Below are 24,281 nucleotides of genomic sequence, written 5' to 3'. Positions count from 1 at the left end.
AAAATTTGGTTTTTTTTTGGCATGTGGCCACTTTTTTGTTCACCATCTTGGTGCACTTACCCTTGGTATTTAGAGGTTTTAACTTAGTCTTAAATATTAAATTTCGCGTTGAAAATATTAAGGACCTTCTATTAAATTATAAGCCTCCTATCAAATTTATTTCATTCTAAATAATTATAATTGAGGTGATTATTGCACCTCCTTTTTGTGCAAGTGCTAGTTTATTGAAAGTATAAGACAATCATCCTTCCAAGGACAATACAAGTTTCCCTATATAACTAAATACTTTGATCTGTCATATTTAATTTTCATAATTTACTAATTATATTTTATAAAATTTAGCTACCTCTCTAAATTAATCTAGATCAATTATAACATATAGATTGAATTATAATAATTAACCTTACTTTAAACAAGATAAACTACATTTTACCATTATAAGAAAAACAAACATTACAACTCTATTCTATCTAATTTATAAACATTCCTCAGAATATACAAAATATATATATAAATAATCTATAATTTAAATCGATTCTTTTAAAGAACCTACTCTTTTTACAAAGCTTGTTTGCATTTGTCTCCAAACATAAAGGGCTCTAACTCAAATATTGATTATTGTAATTTTTGACTTTAGTCATTTGTATTGTCATTGTAATTATTAAAGGATTGTGTTTCCTGTATCTCATTCAGCTACCTATTAGTTTGGATTATGAACTTTTATGACTATGACTAACATAAAATAGAAATCAGGCCTTCAACCCTCCTCTACCAATGTGTCTTGTACTCATCAACAGTTTGTTGATGATACAATTTTAATGGGATACTCCTCTATTGGGGAGGTTGCTGCCTTCAAAGGTGCTCTTAGCTCTTATTCTTTGGCTATAGGTCAGGAAGTTAATTGGGAGAAGTCTGCTATCTTTTTCATGAACACTCCTATTATAAGGCAGCAGAGAATTGCTAATATCATTGGGTGCAAGGTGGAAATGCTCCCCTCCACTTATTTGGGTCTCCCTCTGGGTTTAGTATTCCCAAACTCATTCTAGAATTTGTTAATTGACAAAGTCAACAAAAAATTGGCTGGCTGGAAAGGTTCCATGTTATCTCAAGCAGGAAAGTTGCAGCTCCTTCAAGTTACTCTTTAGAATCTCCCTGTCTATGCTCTCAGTCTATTTGGTATTCCGACTAAGTTTGTTGAAGCTTTAGAGAGGATTCAGAAAAGATTTGTTTGGTCAGGGGTAGAAGTGAAAAAAAGGATTGCCTTGGTTGCCTGGGACAAAGTGTGTAAGCCTAAGAGTAAGGGAGGTTTAGGTATTAAAGCTCTCAAAACTTTTAATAAAGCTCTTCTTGCTAAACTGATATGGAGGGCTTATGGCATTAAGAAAGATTGGAATAGGGTGTGGTTTGATAAATATATTCATGACCAACCTCTTCATTCTCTTCTATACTCTGAAGACATCCCTACTGGATCTTTCAAAGGTGACAAAATTAGATTCTGGGAGGATGCTTGGATTAAAGATGAACCTCTCGTTAATCAAGACTACAGTCAATTCATTAATAAATGTAAAAGAAGGTTTGGGTCTATGGTTTGTAACTACTGGAAGGAGAATAGATGGGTAAGGCCAGATGCTATTTATGTTGGGTTTTCGCTGCTTCAGCAGAATCTGCTGTCCTTTTCTATTAATAAAGATTTTGATGATGTGTTTCTTTGGAAGAGTAATCCTAGGGGTAACTTCACTATTGCCTTAGCCTATATAAATACTTTTACTCAGATCAACAACCCTATATGGGTTAAAATTTGGAATAGAGTTCTTATTCCTAAAATTAACATGTTTTTTTGGCTTGCTACTCAAAACAAGATTCCTACTATTGATAATTTGGCCCATAGAGGTTTCAAGTTTCCTAACAGGTGTGAGCTATGTCAGAAAGAGGAAGAATTAGTGGATCACTTGTTTATCATTGTTCCTTCTCTTGGGAAATCTGGAGTAAATTTTGGGTGAAATGGAAAGTTGATTGGGTCATGCAAAATAGTCTCAAGGAAGTTATCTGGCAATGGATCTTTCCCACCAAATTTCCTCTAATCAAGAATCTCTGGTCCTTGATTCTTCCCATGACCTACTGGTATATCTAGAAGGAGAGAAATAACATAATCTTTAGAGAAGCTAAGTGCACGTCTCAAGTGGTTTTTGAAAAAAATTGCAAGGCTATAAAAGAAAACATTAATATTCCTCACAGAAACAACAAGCAATGGTTTTTTGCTGACATGAATGATATTGAGAAAGGTATCCTTATTGAATGGAATTTGATTCACAAGGTTTGCAAATCTGATAGTAAGAGAGAGAAAATGTTGTTTGGAGATTTCCCGATTATGATTGGGTCAAGGTGAATTTTGATGAGGCTGCCAAAGGCAACCCCGGGAAGTCAGGGGGAGGAGGAGTCATCAGAAATTCTCAAGGTGTATGCATTGCTGCTATTGCTTCTCCCTTTGGAGTTCAAAATAATCATGTTGTTGAAGCTCATGCCATGTTGAAAAGTCTCCAGCTTGCTCAGGGCTTCAAATTTAAAAAATATGGTTGGAAGGGGATTCCCTCAATATCATTCAGGCTCTTAAAAGTACTAGCTCCTCCTCTTGGAATATATTCAATATTATTGAAAGTGCCAAAAAGCTTTTAAATGATTATGATAGTATTCTCATATCCCATACCCTAAGGGAAGGTAATAAGGTTGTAGACCTTTTAGCTAATGAAGGGGTCTATTTAGAGGAGGATGCTAATTATATTGGAGAAACCCAATGTAAAAAGAATGTTCGGGAGCAATTATTATTTGATCGTGTTAATGGTTCAAGTTGAAATCATAATTACCTCCTTGGGTCCGGATATCAAAAATAGAGATTGGGGTTATGCGAAGTGCCAGTTAATGATTTTTTTAGACATCATTATTATGATCACTGGTGTGACGGGGCTTATCATAATAAGTGTTGAATCTCTGCGACCATTATTATTTACCTTTTTAAATTCAAGGAAGGCACTCTACTTTGTGAACCCTGTATTTTGCTCAAGAGCCTATGCTTAAGTCTGGGTCTGTAGATTGTGAGTTATACTGTTGAAGACTTCGACCTACATTTCAACATGGGAGGTAACCTAAACCAGAATGAGCCCTCTAGTTGTGAGAACTAGAAAAGTGAGCGGAAAGTGTGGAGGAGGCTCCATAGACATGGATTTACAGATTACATGGAAAAGTTGCATGGAAGAAAAAAATCGGTGTCTCAAGGCTTTGCTAAAGGCTGGAATAACAAAAAAGTTATTTTGTTTGGGGAGACTTGGAAGATTGATGAGGATCTATTTGCGGAGGTGACGGGATTACAGAAGGAGGGCACCAAGTTCTACAAAGATCGAAAGTTTATTGCTGAAGCCATTAAAAACTTCCCGAAAGCTGATGATGAGAAGGCTCATCTTACCAAGAAAGACAACATCTCTTACTACCTCCCTCATCAGGTAAAGTCCTTCTGGCAGAAGATGCTTAGGGCTTTGATGGAATTCTTGACTGTTGATGGTAGATTTACAAAAGTTTATAATTATCACTTTTCTATTCTTAACCATTTCCGTCATGGGGTTAAGATTTCTTTTCCATTTTACTTAGCTTCCTCCTTGAATGAGAGCTTGGAAGACCATGCCAAAAAACCGAAATCTTATCCCATAGCTCATCAGGGGCTTATTCTGCTCATTTATGAACACATGAAGAAAAAAACTAAGGTTAGCCAGGATGATCATCTGGTGACAAATGCTCATATTTCAGATAGTCATAATGATTTTGAGTCTGATGATGATTTGTCAAACGTTCCTATCCATAAAAAGGGAGGGTTGATACTAATAAAGTGGACACAGATATGGAAGCTGGTATGGAGGAGGAACAGGGGAAGGATGTTGATAATGAAGTGGAGAGTGAGAATGCTGGAGAAGAGGAGGAGGGGAAAAGATATGTTTATGCTGAAAAGCCTGATTCTAACCCTCTGGTCTTGGATAGCAGGAATGTTGTCCAGAATTCCAAGAAGGAAGCTAACCCTAAATCTGTGAGCTCTGAGCAGGGAAGGGATACGACGGACTCCATTTTGAATGCAGCTCAAAACTGTACTCTAGAATCTTTCAATTTTCAGAAATGGGTTGTTGAAAATATAACCAGTATTCAGAGTAAACAGAGAGATCTAGAGGATAAGATTCACAAGTTGATTAAGGATACTTCTGGGAAAAAGAGTGCAGAGGTGGAAACCAGCGAAGCTGAGGATGAAGTTGAGATGCAAGACTAGTCAGAAAAAGAACTTATAAAAGGTGATTTGAAACATCTGGAAGATGTGATCAGAATTGTCAAAGATAAGGCTGAGGTTGACAACGATACCATCATCAACTGGGTTTCTAAAACTGAGAAGGCTTTGAAGAATTTTATGAATCACAGTCTTGAGGATCTCGTCTCAAAATATGAATGCCATAGTGGATTGTTTGGAGGGGAAACAAGAGAATAAAGATATGGTTATCATTGATGATATGCCGACCTCCAGCTCTACCCCCCAAATTTCCAGGTGAAGGACCAGGCAGACGACTTATGATTTGGAGATAAAGATGAAAGACATTCAGCTGAAGTATGAGAACAAGGATCTAAGAGAAGTTGCAAAGGCTACGATGTTGTTGGTTAAGAATGCAGAGGAGTCCATAAAAGTTTTTATTTGATATGTAATGCTGGTCTTTGGTTGCCAGTCTCTCGCTGGCTCTGTGTTGTTTTGTTTCTAGCTGCTGGGTTTTCTGCTGGTCTTTTTGCAGCTTTTCTATTTTTGTCATGTCTTCTCTTGTTTCTTTCATGCTTATCCTCCATTATGTAAGCGGGTTTTGGGTCCCTTGAAACCTGATTTTCCTTAATCAAAAACATAAAATAGAAATCAAACAATTAATTTGGTTTATAGACACTTATGATTATGCCAAAAAAAAATATCTACTAGCAATTACAGTTATGGTGTGCAATGGGTCTGCCGAAGAGGTTTGGAAGGTTAATTAAGGGAATTTTGGTTTATTTGTTATATGCATGTGTGCAGTACATGAGGTCAATTAGGAGGCATGAAAACATTACTAAAAGGATAATTAGGATCCAATTCCATTGGGCTCATGTTATGTTGGGGGGAGAGAGAGAGAAAGGTAAGAAGATATAGACAAAGAAGAAGATAGAGATATAAGAGATAAATATATGGAGATAGTGGAGGGAGAGATAAAAATTGATGGTGATATAGAGATAGGTATAGGGACAGATAAAGATAGAGAGAAATAGGGAGATAGAGAGATATATAGTGAGATAGAGGGAGAGAGATAGGTATATTGGGGGGAAAGAAGGGGAGAAATTTCAATATATAGAGAGTGAGTGGAAGAGAGTGATGGTATGATGAAAGAATAAGCATCCAATCAACTACTGAGAGGGGGGGTGAATCAATAGATAAAAAAACTTATACAAACTTCACCAATCTCAAAAATCATTCTCTCAAAGTAAACTTAGAACTATCAATGTAATACCACTGTCAAGATAAAAACTCATAAGATAAACTGGTTGACTGTTAAAACAAATTAACAGTAAACAAATTCAAACTCATAAACATCCAAATGCTTTTTCATATGTCAATAGACTTCATTTCTCAATGCTTCTGGTTATCATAACTTATCAAAGTAGTTAAGTAAATCAACCATAAGAATATAACCACAAAAACATTCACCACTTGACACAAATATTTTTGACGTGGAAACCCAAATGGGAAAAACCACGGTGAGATAGGACTCACAAGATAACTTATTTGAACTCTTCTGAAGTTCGCCCTGTTAGGAGCCTAGCCTATTAAAGCTTTACAAAAGTCTTGTTAAGAACTCATCCTATTAGGAACCACCCGGTTAAGGGATTGACTACAATGCCTTATTAGAAGCAATGCACTGTAAGGAGTAACCTCGGTAGAGGATTTGAAAATCCAAGCTAATGGATCATCTTGTTAGAGGATTTGAATAGTACCAAGATTGTTAGAGCTTACCCGGTTAGGGGATTTCAATTCTGCTGTAATTGTTAGAAAACAACAAGAGTTTGTTGATCTATCTGAATAGCACTACACTTGCTTGATCAAATCCATTTCATGCTCCTATGTGCCTTTACTCAAACTGCAGACACATCATCTGGTTCGACAACCACACACTCAACTGATCTTTTTCAAATCTTTGCCAACTCATTAAACTAAACAACTTCATCAACCTTATAAACAAATCAATTAGGTCGGTAACACAACAAAAACCTAATTCTCATAGAGATTACAAACAAGTTGGTTCAAGTATGACCGTTAGATTACATAGCAATCTCCACACATCAATCAAGAAAACCTTGATCGCTCCTTGATCACCGCTTCATTGAATTCAGTAACTCATCACACGCTTTGCATTATATGAAATACATTGATCATTCCCTAGACAAAAACTATTACAATAGTTTGCCAAAATCACTTGAAATTATCTTCATACAATAATCATACGTGTCATAATCATTTCCACTCACCATCAGATCATAAACAAATATAACCAATTCACCAAACTTAATCGGTTAGGGTTTATCAAAAACAACAGGTAGGGTTTACCGGTTACTAGTTCAACTCTCCAATATATAGCAATACCGGTTCACTCCACAAATTCTTCCTATGCCAGTTACAAAACAATATTACAACAATATCAACAATATCATTACCGGTTAATTGACATCAATGACAACATAACATATCATTAATGTAATCTTCATACAAATTCCAACAATCTCCCCCCTTGGCATTGATGGCAATACAAATATCAATACCATTGATTGATTCCTGATTGTGAATAGGAATCCTGGTTTACATTACCAAGTATTCACCATGCTCTCCATGTCTTCAACTTGTCGCTAGTTCTTCTTCCCATAATCACATAATTCTTCTCCCCCTTTGACAACAATGCCAAATTGAAAGTAAAACATGTAATGTCAAATTTCACTGTGCAACATCAACAACCTGCAACTTGATGCTCCCCTGTGGAATAACTCCACTTCTACACCAATCCTTCTATAAAATTTTGCATGTAGCTCCGAGACTGATGTAATCTACATCATGCTTAACTGACCTCATGATGAGGTACAACCCCTAGCTGACTTCTAAGATACTCAAAAGTAGTCTTAGGCAGAGATTTAGTAAAAATATCTGCAAGCTGCTCCTTGGTAGAAACATGCTCTAAGATCACATCTTTACTCTGTACTCTTTCCCTTAAGAAATGATACTTCAATTCAATATGCTTGGTTTGTGCGTGCAAAACAGGGTTCTTGGAAATATTTATGGCACTTGTATTATCACATAAAATCTTTAAAGGTTATGAAATCTTCATCTTAAAACCTTCCAAAATGTGCCTCATCCAGATAGCCTGAGTACAATTCATGTAAGTTGCAACATACTCAGCTTCAATAGTAGATTGTGAAGTACAACTCTGCTTCTTACTATTCCATGAAACAAGTCTTCCTCCAAGAAAAAATGCTCCATCGATTGTGCTTTTCTGGTCATCAACATTTCCTGCCCAATCTGCATCTACGTACACCTTCCAGTCAAATTTTCTACCATATGGATACCATAATCCATAGTCAACAATACCTTTCAAATATATAAAAATTCTCTTGGTTGCTATTAGATGTGTTTCCTTAGGATTCTTCTGGAATCTAGCAACTATGCCAACTGCATGAGCCATGTCCAGTCTGCTGTGAACAACATAGTTCAATTTTCCAATCATTGACCTGTATTCCTTCTCATCAACAGATGTGAATTCATCTTCCTTAGACAACTTACAACCTGTAACCATTGGTGTCCCAACTATTGTACAATCACTCATGCCAAATGTCTTCAAGACCTCTTTCACATACTTAGACTGTGTGATGAAAATATCATTCTTCATTTGTTGTATTTGCAAGCCTATGAAATTTTTTATTTCTCCCACTAAAGACATTTCAAACTCATTTTTCATTTCATTTGCAAAACTATTGCTCATGCCATCATTACCTCCAAATATGATATCATGTACAAATACTTCGCTGACTAGTAGTTTATCTCCTTCAGATTTGAGATATATGTTACTATCATCACTGGTTCTCAGAAAGCCTATCTTCATCAGATGTGTATGAAGCCTTTCATACCATGCTCTCGGTGCCTGCTTTAATCCATATATAGCTTTATGCAATCTACATACCATGTCTTTCTCATAAGTCAAAGCATAACCATATGGCTGCTCAATGTATACTTCTTCTTCCAGTATCCCATTCAAAAATGCTGACTTAACATCCATTTGGTATACCTTGAATTTCTTGTGTGCTGCAAATGCAAGTAAGGTTCTGACACCTTCTAGTCTTGCCATTGGTGCAAAATTCTCACCATAATCTTCTCCTTCCTCTTGTGCATAAACTTTACAAACCAACCTAGCTTTGTTGCGAACTACAACACCATCTTCATTCAACTTGTTCATGAATACCCACTTAGTACCTATCACATTTTTATTTACTGGTCAGGGTACTAGGGTCCATGTGTTGTTCTTCTCAAATTGATCTAATTCCTCCTCCATAGCTTTAACCCAATGATCATCACCAAATGTTTCCTTAGCAGTTCTTGGTTCAATGGTGGAGATCATGCAAGAATTCTCTCTAATTCTTCTTCTGGTTAGTACTCCAACATCCTTATCCCCAATAATCTGTTTAGGATTGTGATTCAGTCTCACATATCTTGGAATAACATGATCATTATCTTCAGGTTCAGCTTCTTCATTATCTTCATCTTCTTCTGAATTTATCTATTCCGGTTGAATTGGTACATCAGTATTTGCTTTACGGATTTCAGATTTCACAGTTTCTAGTTCCAAAAAAAAATGCAAGGATCTTCATCCTTTTTCTACAAACTAGTTTCCTCTGAGCCTTCAGGATATTCATCCACTCGAACATCAACACTCTTAATAATTCTCTGTGTCCGGTTGAAAATACACTTGTAGGCCTTACTCTTGGTGGAATAGCCAAGAAATATACCTTCATCACTTTTAACTTCAAATTTGCTAATATAATCACCTTTCTTAATAAAACATTTGCTTCCAAATATCTTGAAATAACTAACATCAGGTGATCTTCCACACCAATATTCATAAGGAGTCTTGTCCTTACCTCTTTTTACCAAAATCTGATTCATAGTGTAGACAACTTCTCTCCATAAAGTTTTCGCTACACCTCCTTGTATCAACATCGTCCTAGCAGCTTCAACAAATGATTGGTTGTTTCTCTCTGCGCTACCATTCTATTGTGGTGTCGTCGGTGCAGAAAGCTATCATTTGATACCATTTTCTTCACAATATCTAGTGAATTCCTTAGAAGTAAATTCACTGCCTTGATTAGTCCTTAGACACTTTATCTTCTTACCGCTCTCCTTCTCAGCTAAGGCCCTGAATGCCTTGAACTTACCAAAAGATTCAGTCTTATCCTTCAAGAGTGTGACCTACATCACCCTTGAGCAATCATCAATGAAGATCATAAAATATCTGTCACCTTGAATACTTTTTGTCCTTATTGGTCCACAAAGATCTGTATGAACCAAATCTAACAAATGTTTCGTTGAAAAAGATTTTCTCTTGAAAGTTGAGGATGTCATCTTTCCCAACTGACATTCTTTACATAGAGCATTAACCGGTTTGTTCAATTGAGGCAGACCTCTCACTGTCTTGGACTTACTCACTTTAACAATGTTATCAAAGTTTATATGACAAAATCTCCTATGCCAAAGCCAACTATCATCTATCTTTGCAATTAAACAGTTGTTGACTCTAGGATTAAGGTGAAACAAGTTACCTTTAGTTTGATTCCCGGTTGCAACCAGTTCACCTTTGCTGCCATAGATTTTGCACATACCATTCTTAAACTCCAATGTGTATCCTCTGTCATTGAGTTGTGCCACACTCAAAAAATTATGCTTTAAACCTTCAATTTCAGTAGACATCATTTGCACTTCTCTTTCCATTAAGAGAAATAGTTCCCTTACCTTTAACCATGCAGGGTGAGTCATTACCGAATCTTACAACTCCGCCATCAAATTCCTTCAAGGAAAGAAATTTGCTCTGATCACCAGTCATGTGATGCGAACAACCACTATCAATGATCCAATCATCATATTTATCCATCTTGGATACTAATGCCTTCTGGTCTGATATCTCTTCTTTAATGGCTACAAACACAATGTCTTCATTAGCATCACCTTCAGATTCTTCATCAGTGATACCACCATCAACAACAATAAGACAATCTCTTTTGCCTTTACCCTTATACTTCTTCAATTTCACTTGTTTGTGCTCATTATCACCATTAGGAAAGTTAGCAGTTATGTGTCCAATCTTGTTGCATGCAAAACATTTCAAAGGTAATTTACCTCTATATTTACCTATACCTCTAGGCAACCGCTTGGCCAACAATGCTTCAAGCTCAACTAACTGTCTTCATCATCAACTTCTTTGCTGGATCTGGATTCATAACTATGACTGGCATCTCTACTTTTTCTCACAAATGGGTTAGAAATAGAAGCTCTAAATGCAGACTTAGATTTCTGTACACTACCATCATAACCATTTAATTCAAAGGCAATAAGCTTGCCAATGATGGAGTCAAGAGTTGCCTTAGTTTTGTCAATGGACTTTAGCTCCTAAATAGCTACAACTTGGATAGCGTATAGTGGTAGTAGGGTTCTCAGTACCTTACTGATCACTGTGGAATCTTCCACTTTACCTCCTACACTCTTAATTTCACCGACTATCTCCTTTATCCTTTGACCATACTGCTAGATATTCTCACCTTCAACCATTCGCATGTCATCAAACTTTCCTCTTAGACTCTCTTCTGTAGCAATCTTAACATGTTCATCACCGCTATAAATCTCTTCAAGTTTTTTCCATACCTTATATGCAATCTCTAGACCATGAACATCTACATACTCTGCATCAGATAAAGAACTGATAATGGCCTCTAATGCTTGATGATTTTCTTGTTGCTCTTTCTTTTGATCATCAGTCAACATCCCAGTAGGTGCAACATATTTAGTATCGACATGTTCCCAATTTTGGCTTCCCAAACTCTTGTTGTAAATTTTCATTCTGTCACTCCATATCCTATAGTTCTCTCTATTAAACTTCAGACCTTCCTTCTTCATCATGATCTACAAGATCTTTACCTCAAGCTGTTAGGCTTAGACCTTAGAGGACCTGATTAGCTCTGATACCAATTGATGGTATGATGAAAGAATAAGTATCCGGTCAACTACTGAGAGGGGGAGGGGTGAATCAGTAGATAGAAAAACTGAGACAAACTTCACCAATCTCAAAAATCAATCTCTCAAAGTAAACTTAGAACTATCAACGTAATACCATTGTCAAGATAAAAACTCATAAGATAAATCGATTAACTGTTACAACAAATTAACAGTAAACAATTTCAAACTCATAAACATCCAAATGCTTTTTCATATGTCAACAGACTTCATTTCTCAATGCTTCCGGTTATCATAACTTATCAAAGTAGTTAAGTAAATCAACCATAAGAACATAACCACAAAAAAAAATTCACCACTTGACACAAATATTTTTGACGTGGAAACCCAAATGGGAAAAACCACAGTGAGATGAGACTCACAAGATAACTTATCTGAACTCTTCTGAAGTTCGCCCTGTTAGGAGCCTAGCCTGTTAAAGCTTTACAAAAGTCCTGTTAAGAACTGATCCTGTTAGGAACCACCTAGTTAAGGGATTGACTACAATGCCTTGTTAGAAGCAATACCCTGTAAGGAGTAACCTCGGTAGAGGATTTGAAAATCCAAGCTAATGGATCACCTTGTTAGAGGATTTGAATTGTACCAAGCTTGTTAGAGCTTACCCGGTTAGGGGATTTGAATTATGCTCTAATTGTTAGAAAACAATAGGAGTTTGTTGATTTGTCTGAATAGCACTACACTTGCTTGATCAGATCCATTTCATGCTCCTATATACCTTTACTCAAACTGTAGATACATCATCCAGTTCGGCAACCACACACTCAGCTGATCTTTTTCAAATCTTTGCCAACTCATTAAAGTAAACAACTTCATCGACCTTATAAACAAATCAATTAGGTCGGTAACACAACAAAAACCTAATTCTCATAGAGATTACAAACAAGTTAGTTCAAGTATGACAGTTAGATTACATAGCAATCTCTGCACATCAATCAAGAAAACCTTGATCGCTCCTTGATCACCACTTCATCAAACTTAGTAACTCATCACACGCTTTGCATTATATGCAATACATTTGCTCATTCCCTAGACAAAAACCGTTACAACAGTTTGCCAAAATGACTTGAAATTGTCTTCATACAATAATCATATGTGTCATAATCATTTGCGCTCATCATCGAATCATAAACCAATATAACCAATTCAACAAACTTAATCGGTTAGGGTTTATAAAAAACAACAGGTAGGGTTTACTGGTTACCAGTTCAACTCTCCAATATATAGCAATACCAGTTCACTCCACAAATTCTTCCTATACTGGTTACAAAACGATATTACAACAATATCAACAATATCATTATCGGTTAATTGACATCAATGACAACATAACATATCATTAATGCAATCTTCAGGAAAATGCAGTAGAGAGAGGGGGGGATATAGAAAAAATGGTGAAATAGAGTGAGAGATATAGCAACAAGAAGATAGAGGCATAAAAAGATATGGATAGAAAAAGATAGAGAGAGAAATAGATATAGAGAAGTAGAGATAAATATATAGAGTAGGAGAGATGAAGGGAAATATGGAGTGAATCAAAGAGATATACATGGAGGAAGTGATATAGACAGAGTGAGATATGAAGAGATAAAGAGGGATGGGGAGAGAGAGAGAGATATGCATAGAAAGAGATAGAGAGGAGTGAGAAGGAGAAAGATGTATAGAGTAGAATAGATGAATCAAATAAGAGAGGGAGGTAGAGATAATAAACATATAGAATAAGAGGAGATAGAGAGGGAAATAGAGATAAAGATGTGGAGTAGGAGAGGTGGAGGGAGAGATAAAGTTAATGAGAGAGATTGATATAGATAGAAGGAGATAGAGAGGTAGATATAGCTAGATAGACATGGATATAAAGAAATAAGGAGTGACAGAGGGAGATCTTGCTTAGTTATGATGATCTATCTAATATCATAGAAGATTTTGAGCAAGAAGTCAAGGTCGTTTCCAAGGTAAGAAAGAAATCAAAGATTTATCAAGATCCTCAATATTTGTCTTAGCGATAAAGAGGAGCCTATAGCCTCGGTTCTTCTAGAGATTACATTATTGCATTTTATAATAATAGAAGATTTCCAAAGTATGAAAAATATTTCACCAACCTCTTTTTCACTAGTTCAGTTGAATCCAACGTTATGGTCCAATTCAAATGGTACCACATATTTATATGTTTCCTAAAGTTTCATTAGACTATGCAAGTTTAGTAGAATTTCAAATCCATTAGAATTAGTACCATTGTATCTACTCTAGCATTACCATTCCTAATTTTTTCATTAATTTCTTTTTCATTGTTTATTGCTTTCAAATTCAATTTCTATGCCTTCACTAATAACAACAATGTTATCTCAATCCTCAGTTCACCATTGTCTTGAGTTTCTTTACCAATGTCTTATGCCCATTCCCAACTACGATTATAGGGCAAATATGTCTTATGCCTGGGATGGAATATATCAAGTATAATGGGATACATAATGACCAACCTGCCATTCCTATTCAATTGCAGTAGGCAATAAAGTAATGAGATTACAGTGGCCCTATAGGAGGAAGTAGACCACCATTACCATTTCCCAAGCAATTCGCTTGTCTCGTACTCTATAAAAGAGCACAACTGTGTCGTTGTGTAAAAAATATTAGCGAGGGAAAAATGACAGAGTTTGGAGGAGTGGAAATAGTAAAAAAGGCTATAGCTATTCTGGCTCCAAAATGTTATATTCGTATGTCGTGTTATATGACATTCGCATGTTATTGATCGTCAATAACGCAATTAATGGCTGTGATTTTCATGAATGCCATATAACACGACGTACGAATATAACATTTTTGAGCCAGTATAGCTGCGTCCAGTTAAAAAATGGCAAAAACTGGACGAAGTTGGTGATCCACCAAGACTTTGACGGATCAGATATCGGAACGTAATCATGATTTGGCTAGATCATGGTAAACAAAACAACAATACATTGCCACACTTTATTGTGTGTGTAACTTAGAAGTGTGTATAATAGGGGAAATGATGGACCCCATGCAAGGGTCCTTTCATTCTGTAACTTTCTTTTAAATAGAGTTTTAATTGAGATTGATGTGACTAGTGGACGGGTGTCGAACTCAAGGAAAAAATGATGATGCAGCACGTATACGGTCATTTATGACTACAAGAAGGTACACACAAATAAATGGATGGTGGATATCTCTTGAATCGTCTTGCATCCATTTTTATTCATTTTGAACCATTGATTTGTAAATGCAGGTAGCCCATTTCAAACAAGAGATGCCTTCGACATAATAATGCACATATTTTATTTTTGGTGAGTGCAATGCAATTGGAAATATTTTTCAATGTGAAACAAATATCTTTTAAAGAAATATTCTTATTAATAGTAACATTAAAATATTACATTAAAAAAATAGAAAGAATGTACACAAAAGTACAAAATAGTTTGGTTTATTAGCCACGATCGGCATGCATAGAAATACTATATTAACGTAGGAATATTTTGATTTTTTCCAAGATATTTCCCAATATGAGACAAGCTACAGTCAAGTTTTTTGACTTGTTAAGTTACGGCTAATTATAGCCATGTCACCTCCTCTACGGACACGTAACGTACACGGCTTTTTCATTACGCTTTCCTCTTCTACGTCCCCTGCATTAGTTGTTCTTAAAAGCATCTGGTTCCTAGGAACTTCAAAGAAATCATAATCAAAGCTCTCTGCAAATGGAAATAATTGAAGAGTATTCGAAGGAAGACCAGTGCACAGTGATTATCTGACACGTATTTTTTTTTATCTCCGACCATTTGTATTCCATCATTATTATAAGGAGGAGAATTTGGAGCAGCGAGAAATCCGAAGGTTTTAAAGTTTCGAGGATGGCTGTGCAGTATGAATGCTGCACGTCGATGTTCTGGATTTATGTGCTGATATGTTTTTTGCTGGTGCTTTTTGCTGGAATGATGTCCGGGCTGACGCTCGGCCTTATGTCGCTCAGTTTGGTGGATTTGGAGGTGCTGCTCAAGTCTGGACAGCCGCAGGATCGCAAGCAAGCAGGTATGGATTCGAGCACAGTGATTATTAGAGGGTGAACTTAGGGAAATTTTAGCTGGATTAGTTTAGTGAAGTCAATTCTTTATATCTGATCTGAGGATTAATAGGAAACAAGCTCAGGTGTTGAAATTCGATTTAATGAGAATTGCAGAGGTACCGGATGCAAAATATCGCCTCCTTTTCTTGTCTTTTGTGGTAATTGAGGCAAATTTAGCTGAACTTTAGACAGTTCAGTGTCTAGGGCAATGAAATTTTTATGCCTTTCTAATCTTTAATAGTTTTTGGGTTAACCGAGAAGTAGTAGAAGAATTGGCGACGAAGGGTTATTTCATTTCTGTACGGTGGGGAAATGAGGGTAAATTTGGTTGGAAATTTAGCTGCACTAGAGTTTAGGGAACTGAAATCTTTAAGGCTGTTCTACGATTTGATGGATTCTAGGCTAACTGAGAAGTCGCATAGTAATCAGCGGTAAACGATTGTTTGCTTTTCTATATGCATTGGCAATTACGGCAAATTTATTTGAAGTTTTGGCTGGACCTCCAGAACGGAGCGATGTTTTTGAATATAGTACCTATAATGAGAAGTAGTCAAGGAATCTGCAGTCAAATGTTTAATGTCTTCGTCAATTTTGAAGTAATTTGGTAAACTCTGGTAGAAGTTTAACTACATCAGTATTTAAGGAAATAAAATATTTAGAGTATAATTCTAGGCTTTCTTAGAATCTGTGTACAGGACTGAAAATCGGTGAAATTTAAGCGTACAGACTTTTAGAGTACTTGCAGGGAAATGACTGCAAACTTGCAAAGTAAAATGATTAAAACCGTAAAAATAAAATGGTTTGGAAACCTTGACCATGGTTGTCAGAGTTTGCTAATACTGTATAATTTGGCTCGTATAATCATATATGCTAAGCGATTTGAAATATTGGATACCCATGGTGATTCCATATTATCTATTAGGGTTTGGCTAATTTTAATATTTCTTAGTGCCGTTTGCAGTGAATATAGGTAAACCTCCAGTTGGAAAATTCACCTAACTTTTGGTCCTAGAAAACTGTTGTAGAACAGGACCAGCTCGAATTTGCAAAGTTCGTTTGGACACGGCCTTTGGATGACAGTAATCATGTATGAACTTTAACATGGGGCAAATTCCTAAATCTACTTTGAAAGGTATAAAGAAAGCACTATAAATAACATATTTACTCATGAACAAATAACTACTTCTAGCTTGATTGAGAATTCGCATGTATATCAAATGCCTTAACACAGGAAAACATCTTGAACTTCTAACCTGACTGGCTGTAATTACTTTTGGAATGGTAAACATCAAGCTAGTTGCCTTGCTAGAACCTAACAATGCTTACTAGATATTGTGTCATTAATGTGTAAATTCACATGAAAGATCAAATAGCAACTACAATTTTTTGAATTTGTAGCCTCTCAAGGCATCAGTCCCAATTTCCCAAAGAATTTTGAGACACTCTGAACATGCCTCTATAATGATGTGTTGTACAATTAAAGAATACAATAGTAATCTCAGAAAGAAGAAACATACCAAAGATTAGACATACAGAATTGATGTAATTGCATCTTTATTGATATTCAATAGTGTATATCAACCCGACAACATGAGAGCTCCCTTCCCTGACCTTCGTCATACATGCAGGTTAGTTGGCCAAGGGATGTGTTGGTTAGAACAAGTTACAACAACTAAGCAAAACTTTAATTTAGTGTACATACTATTGGTGTTAATGAGTGTAACGTACAAAACCATATTCAACTTTATTTTCACAGCATACTTTAACTAATTACAAAATAGTTGTTTACATTTATCTGCCTCTCTAAACAAGTCAGCATCCATTTTGACAAGAAACTCAAGTAGGGTAACTCAATATTTTAAGGGCTACTAGAGGCAAGTTAGGATGAGGAATACATTCTTGATTCCATTGGAGCTGAAGTAGAGAGTACGAAGGGGCTGAAGTAGAATGCACTGCTGGTCCTGCTAATGCTCCTGCTAACCCGAAGCCTGGTGATCTCTTTTTCCCAATATTGAGCCACTTCACCTTTGCTTAAAGGGCTTTTACCTCCTTCATACTTAGGTTTGGGTAGTGTTCTTTCTGTGCTTGTGAGTGTTTGATTGCCATTATTTCTTTATCTACTTCTTTATTAATGTTATGCACTTCTCACTTCATATCACCCACAACTGCTTTCTTCTTTTTGTGTCTAGACTTGCTTTTCTGCCTTATTTTGGAACTGAACTTGGCAAAGGGGAGACACATTTGTCTCCACCTGAAAACCGTATGCCATGAGTGGCCAAAATTAGTGCCAAGCCTCATACTTTTGCCAAATGTAGCCTGAGAATATTGTCATGTTTCTTTTTTCAAAAATAGAGACATGGAGGAGACCTCTAGCTTATCCCCATTTCCTAAAGGCTAAAGGATAAAGCAAGGGAAATAATTTATAATATTATTTTAGTTGGGCTTGGTAATTTTCTAAATTAAAGGGCAACTCGATAGTATTACTATTAAAATAAACATTGTTTTAAACACAAATGTCTTTTTAAATACTTTAAACTAAAAATTAAATAAAAAGTATTTCTTAATGCTTAAGGAATTTGGACTCGTGGGCCCATTTTGGAGTGCTACATAGGGAGGGTGCTTGGATTCATTTGAGCATCATACCTTGTCATCATTTTGTAAAGCAATTTTTTTTAGGAATTTTGAGCTTCGTGTTCAAAATCTCAATTGAGTGTGAAAACCCTTGGTTGTTTGGAGATCTTGGAGGATGAAAACCCTCTTTGATTTTCACTATCAGATTTAGGGATGAAAACCCTAATCTCCAACATTGGCATTTCCATTGGGAATTGTATGTGAGTTGATTGTGGTCACTTCAAAATTTGGAGTGATTCATATTTGCAAGCATATCATCAACATCACTGTTTTGCAGATTTTTCAGAGTTTGTTGTTGCTGTTTCATCAACATTTATTGTTGTTCATTTTGCCAATTTGGGGTGCCAGCATCTGAAGGAGGGTTTCCACATCTTTGGTTCAATTGTATCTCATCTGCGCAGCATTATTTGACATAATTGCAGCCAATTTACATCACATACAGCTGTGTGTCATCATACTTGGAGGTCCTTATCAGATTTGGACCCAATTAGGGAGCTGCCATACATCATGTATTGCATTTTTTCATGTGATTGGTATTCATAACGAGTGCACCAACTTGGAAGGGCAAATCAAACACAATTTATTGCTGTTCAGGCTTTGCCCAGCCCTTGCTGCAGCTGTACCATTTCACCCCAGTCATGCTAGCCACCGTACAGGCCTCTTTGGGGTGTTTCAGTGACCATAGAAGTCTGCTTTTCATTATAATTGCTCAGATTTGGAGCCAATTAGGGATCTGCCATACATTGTTTATTGCATTTTTTGGTATGTGATCAACATTCATAATGAGTGCACCAACTTGGGAGGGCAGATCCAACACAATTTATTGCTGATCAGGCTTTGCCCAGCCCTTGCTGCAGCTGTTCAGTCCTGTACAGCTATACCACTTCACCCTCAGACATACTAGCAGCCGTACATGCCTTTTTGGGGTGTTTCAGTGAACATATAAGTCCGATCATCATTGCTCAGATCTGCCAGCCATACAGCTCTACAGCCTCTTGTGGGACAAAAATAAATTGTTGTAAGTCTGAAATTGTGTTTCCAACTTGTCTATCAGTTAATGTGTTTGTTCTAGTTATTGCAAATCAAGTCAAATCAGTTTTTAGAAGGTTACAACCAAGGGTACACAGGGATGCATCCCTGGGGTTTTTTGCCTGTGTCCCTACACTGGGGACGTCTTGAGAACAGGGGACGGCTTGGAGACATTTCTTGATTGTCCCCAAAATTCGCTAGAACTTCAGGAATGTTTCTGAAACGGGGGGACGACTGGGGGATAGAGTGGGGATGACTGGCTGTCCCCGGGATGCGTCGGGGACGTCTGAGATGTCCCTTGACCATCCTAGGGATGGTTGGCTGTCCCCTTTTTTCCAGTGCTCAAAAACTGAAAAAATGCCCAGCTTTAGAAAAAAAATTTAAATGATGTTTGTGGTCCCCATGCCCCTCTAACCCTAACATGACTAAACATAACACTCCATGAGTAGCATTTGACTTTGTTTTTACATGAAAAAAAAATATGGAGCCAAGTTAAAAAGACAAAGCAATAGGGATTGAAGGTGTTGTTGGAAAAACCAGCATTGATTAGAGGCAGCCATCATACTTTCCATCACCATGTTTTACAATTTTTGACATTTGTAGTGCAAACTTGTAGCCTTTGGGAATTTTTGTCGATGCAGTATTACTATATTTCAATTTTATATCATATGCACATTTACATGAATTATGAAAGCAATTAAATATATATTTGCTCGACTCTCATATGAACTCTATTGTTGTGTTTTAAGGATTCTATAATGTATATGTCAATATGATGAATGCTTTATCAATGTTATCATATATATATATATAGAGCTGTCCTCTTTGCCATTTTAAAAAATGGCCTCAAAAAATCTTATACCCAAAACGTGTTCCTCCATCCCCGTGTACTGGAAACATGGTGGAACATAGGTTACAAGTTGATGTTTGATTCAGATCTAATTGTTTTTGCTATCCAACAGTTTCATACTTGCTAATTAATTGCCATTGAGGATTCAATATATTCATTTCCAGTCATATCAGCATTTATACTTGAAGTATTTGAGCCTAAACTATTTAGATTGAGCATAATTGTTGTCAAAAGGTTTTATATTGGCTATTCATAACATATCACTCCCAAATCAGATAGTATGTTTGTTGTAATTTGATATCTGCAAGTTTGATTTGTTGTGCTTGATGAATTTGGAGTTGCATACCAGCATCAGTAGGGTTTGAATTTGTTGTTTGAAGTTGATGTTTTACTTACAAGGATTTGCAATATTGTATTAATGCTAATTAGCTAGGGTTTTGGATCTACATTTGGCATTTGATTGCTGTTTTCAGCTATTGAGGGTTTGATAAGAAGTATCGAGCTGCTTGTTTCTATTTGCACTGCTGTTTTCAGTTTTGCTTGGTTGCAAAAATCAGAAATTTACAAAAGAATCAGAAATTTCAGGAAAATCTAAAAGGGGGACATTGCAAATATACAGAAGAAAATCTACAGCATGTTGAGATACATAAAATCTACAGCATGTATTCTACTTAGCAATAACTCTCCCCAGTTGGATGCCCACCTTCAACTTAGGTTTTACGTTTGATTAATCAATTTTGTAGATATGTGAGATGCCTTAGTGACTACAACTACTTGACATATAACAAAATGGCTGTAACTACTCTACAGGTAACAACATCTCAAATACATTTCCATTATTTTCTAACATAAATTCTTTTTAACTTCCACCTTTCAAAGATTTTTGTGGCTCATTTCTTCTACTGAAGTGCTTTAGATTTTTTTGAAATCAAGAAATTCTCATTTTTTAAAATGGGAGTTTAGGACTCCTACTACCTTCAATAGTGAAGTCATGTCTACTGTTTGGGCCTTGTAGGTGTAACTTTTGTTAAGAATGCCTTAAGTCCAATTTTAGGAGGTTTCTCAATGAAGGGGCCTTTGTGGTCTTTTATTGGAGATTCTCTGTAATTTTCCAGCTGCCTTATTAGAATGTGAGCCTTACTTAAACTCTATGAGTGATGGATGGAAAGGAGAATTGAGAGTAGTCTTGTAGTTGGGGAGAGTCACCATCTTATGGTAATACAGTTCAGGGTAATGGAGGGCTTCTATCAGGAGGTGATCACAATTAATAGGTGTCAAATCCTAACTTATTGTAGAATACAAACTTGGAGACAATAGGCAGTTTAGATGACAAAAGGTAGAGGTTACAGAATGTAGTTGTGCATGAAATTTCCTCATATGAAACTACGCTTGAAGCCTCAGAAGCTAGCTTTTCCAACTCAGTTTTGGCTAAAATTCCTCTTGCAACTTCTTGGTATGGTGGAGTTTTTCCCATGGATTTTCAAGCTTTAATAAAGAGAGTTCAAGACATGATTACAGACATGTCAAGTATTTGTGAGAGGATTGAAGATCCCCAATGTAATATGCCTTCTACTTCTGTGGGACCTTTTTTTTGCTTTTGGTATTAATGATATGGATGCTTTGGAGGTATTTGATTCCCCTATTGGAATGATGTTTGTTTGTTTATTCTTTAAGGTTGCTTGCCATTAATCCAAAAACTCATAGTAACATATTCTAAATCTGTCGGGTCTCCTTGCATGGAGGATATTGTTTATTTTGGGTTTCTACTATTTTTATGGTTTTCAACTTGGTTGGATAGGCTTATTGAAGTAGGAACTTGTTGATGAGTGTTTTATGCAGTATGCAACACAAAATAAATACTAAGTATTCTATCCTCTCTTGAACAAAATCCCCTCTTATGCTAAACTGCGTGATCATAGGAGGTGACTCCAAGGTTCTGAATGTCAGGTCTTGATGTGCCCTTGGATAGACTCAGTGTGTTATATGTGATATTGCTGGAATCACAAGGTGGACTTACATTGAATCTCGAATGCTTGAATATGGCTGGAACATGGAAATTAACTTGATTTGAAAAATGGAAAAAGGATGAAGGGTAGAGAAAGATAACCTAATCCGAAGAATGTAAGAGCGATGGACAATCTCTGGTGAAACTCAACTAGACCTTGCTTTTCCATGCAAAGCAACAACTCCACAAAGTTTAGTGCAATCTCCTAATGTAAGCGTATGATGTTCAAATCGCTACCAATGACATGGACACCATCAAGACGGTTTATATCAATGAAGAAGTAGCAATTGAAGTTAAGATTGGCTAAGATGGATCCAGTTGACTACGCAAGACTCTTCACTATCAGCAAAGTGTTAGTAGTATGGATGTATGAATTTCACCTTTGATCATGCACAAGGTTCTTCCATTCATCTAAGCAACATGAAAATTAAATGAGACGTAGAGACCATGGAAATGTTGAATCAACACATAAAGTTCGCCATATCTTCAATGAAATTAATATACTGCTTAAAACAAAGTTTTGGCAACAATCTTTGCCTTCTCCTCCTACCTTATTCTATCTATTTGTTGCTTCTCTACTAACTATCAACTATTCTTGAACTATTAATCTTTACAAATGAAGAAGTGGAGCCCTATATAGTGCTCTTATTACCATAGATGAAAAAAATTGCGCTTTTTCCAAAGACTCGCGAGTACTCGCGGGTCTTTCATCACCGCTAGTCATTCGCCCAATAATTCGCAGACGAGTTATTTTGAAACTCATTGTGATTTTTTGTGCTTTAAATCGCCAAAACTTGCATGAAATTGGGGTAAAACTCGTCACTATAAAACGAAAAAGAAACAAACTTGCAAAAACCTAATCTTTAACTCACTTTTCAACTCGTTACGGAGACATTTTTGGGTGTTTAGTGCAACGCTCGATAACTATATACTTCTCCTTGATAGCATCGATTTATTTCATAAGAATAATGTATGTAGTGTTAATCAATATAAAACTCATTGAATGCACATCCATTTCTTGCCTAATATTGACAGTCATTTTTTATAATTAAAATTTTAAACAAAATATAACAGTCATTTTTAATTTTTTATGCATAATCCACTTGTTTTTTGGTTTATGCTATGTATTGAACTCAAACTTTGATTTATATATCATGAAAATCAATATATGTTCTATAAATTTGGTGTAAATGTGTGTTTTTGAATCATATTTAAAATACAAGTATAGAATAGTAGGGGGCTAGCCCTTCAAATAGTAGGGGGGTGGGAGTTCTAGTGTAGGCGACATGTTACTTTGAAATGTTTGATAAAGTTGCCGAGTTTTTCCCCGAGTTCTTAAATTTTTTTGGCATGCCGAGTCATTTCCGAGTCCGATTTTCTCAACTATGCTTATTACAATGAAGGGCCAGGATCAAACCCACATCAACGACCAAGATTGAAAGATAGAAACCCTAATTAGGGTTTGTTACACCCATTACAAAGCATTTAATGCCTGATTAATGACAAAATTAAATTGAGTGGGACACATGTCCTTCACTGAATTATTCACAAATAGATGAGGAGGGCAGGTACATCGAACTTTGTGCCTGCATGTGGCAGTTATCTGCCTCGTTGAATGAGCTAGGTGCAATGAATCTAGACACCTAAACATAGAATGATGTGATTGGATAAGTGATGACTGGGCGACACCTTAGCTAGCTCATTGAAACTCATCACAAGTTGTAGGTAATTGAAGCATATCTCTTGATACTCAACATTTCCAAGCTCAATCAATGAATGAGACGAAGGTAGGAGATATTCCCAAATTGCATCATCTTCTAGCTTTGATAACTCTTCTGAGATTATCTCCCTTGATTCTGAATCCCTTCACTAGAAACCCCCACCTTGGATAACTCCCTTGTTTAGAATGTACTTGGGTAGCTTGCCTTGATGTGAGGAAGTATCTCCATGTATATGGAATTGCATATAGAATGTCTCCTTATAAGGTAATTCTCATTCAAGAATCTACCTCTTATACCGATAGTTTCCTTGGATTTCCGAAGGAAATGCAAGACTATCAAAATTTTCTCCCTTTTTGTGTTTGCTTTATGTTGATCTGTATTCTTTGCCTATTAGTGCTTTTCTTTAGATGTCTCCATGGTGTGACATCCTCCTCTTGCATCCATCAATGTATGTGCTTGATTGATAAATGTGCAATTCAAACCTTGATTTGCCTCCCTTAGCTTGACTTGAAGCTCTAACCTTGATAAGGGTTGGTGTGATAGAAGCCTTTCTTTGTTTGAAAACCTTGAGCTTTTCATCCTAGATGTTGTTGATCTCCCCCTTTTGATATTTC

At 36.3% G+C, this 24,281-nt stretch overlaps 1 protein-coding gene across 1 annotated transcript in view; it reads left to right on the top strand.

Moving 5' to 3' along the window:
• Positions 1 to 14,963: 14,963 nt before the first annotated feature.
• LOC131056487 (DUF21 domain-containing protein At4g33700) overlaps positions 14,964 to 24,281 on the top strand; it is a 98,534-nt gene continuing 89,216 nt past the window's right edge. Inside the window, exon 1 of the mRNA XM_059208123.1 lies at positions 14,964 to 15,397. Coding sequence (XP_059064106.1) covers positions 15,220 to 15,397 — 178 coding nt within the window. The 5' untranslated portion in view covers positions 14,964 to 15,219. The remainder of the gene's footprint in view (positions 15,398 to 24,281) is intronic.

Source organism: Cryptomeria japonica, chromosome 7 (assembly GCF_030272615.1).
Source record: "Cryptomeria japonica chromosome 7, Sugi_1.0, whole genome shotgun sequence".
Classification (NCBI taxonomy): domain Eukaryota; kingdom Viridiplantae; phylum Streptophyta; class Pinopsida; order Cupressales; family Cupressaceae; genus Cryptomeria; species Cryptomeria japonica.
Note: the sequence above shows the minus strand (reverse complement) of the source record. Positions and strands in the feature narration are given on the sequence as shown.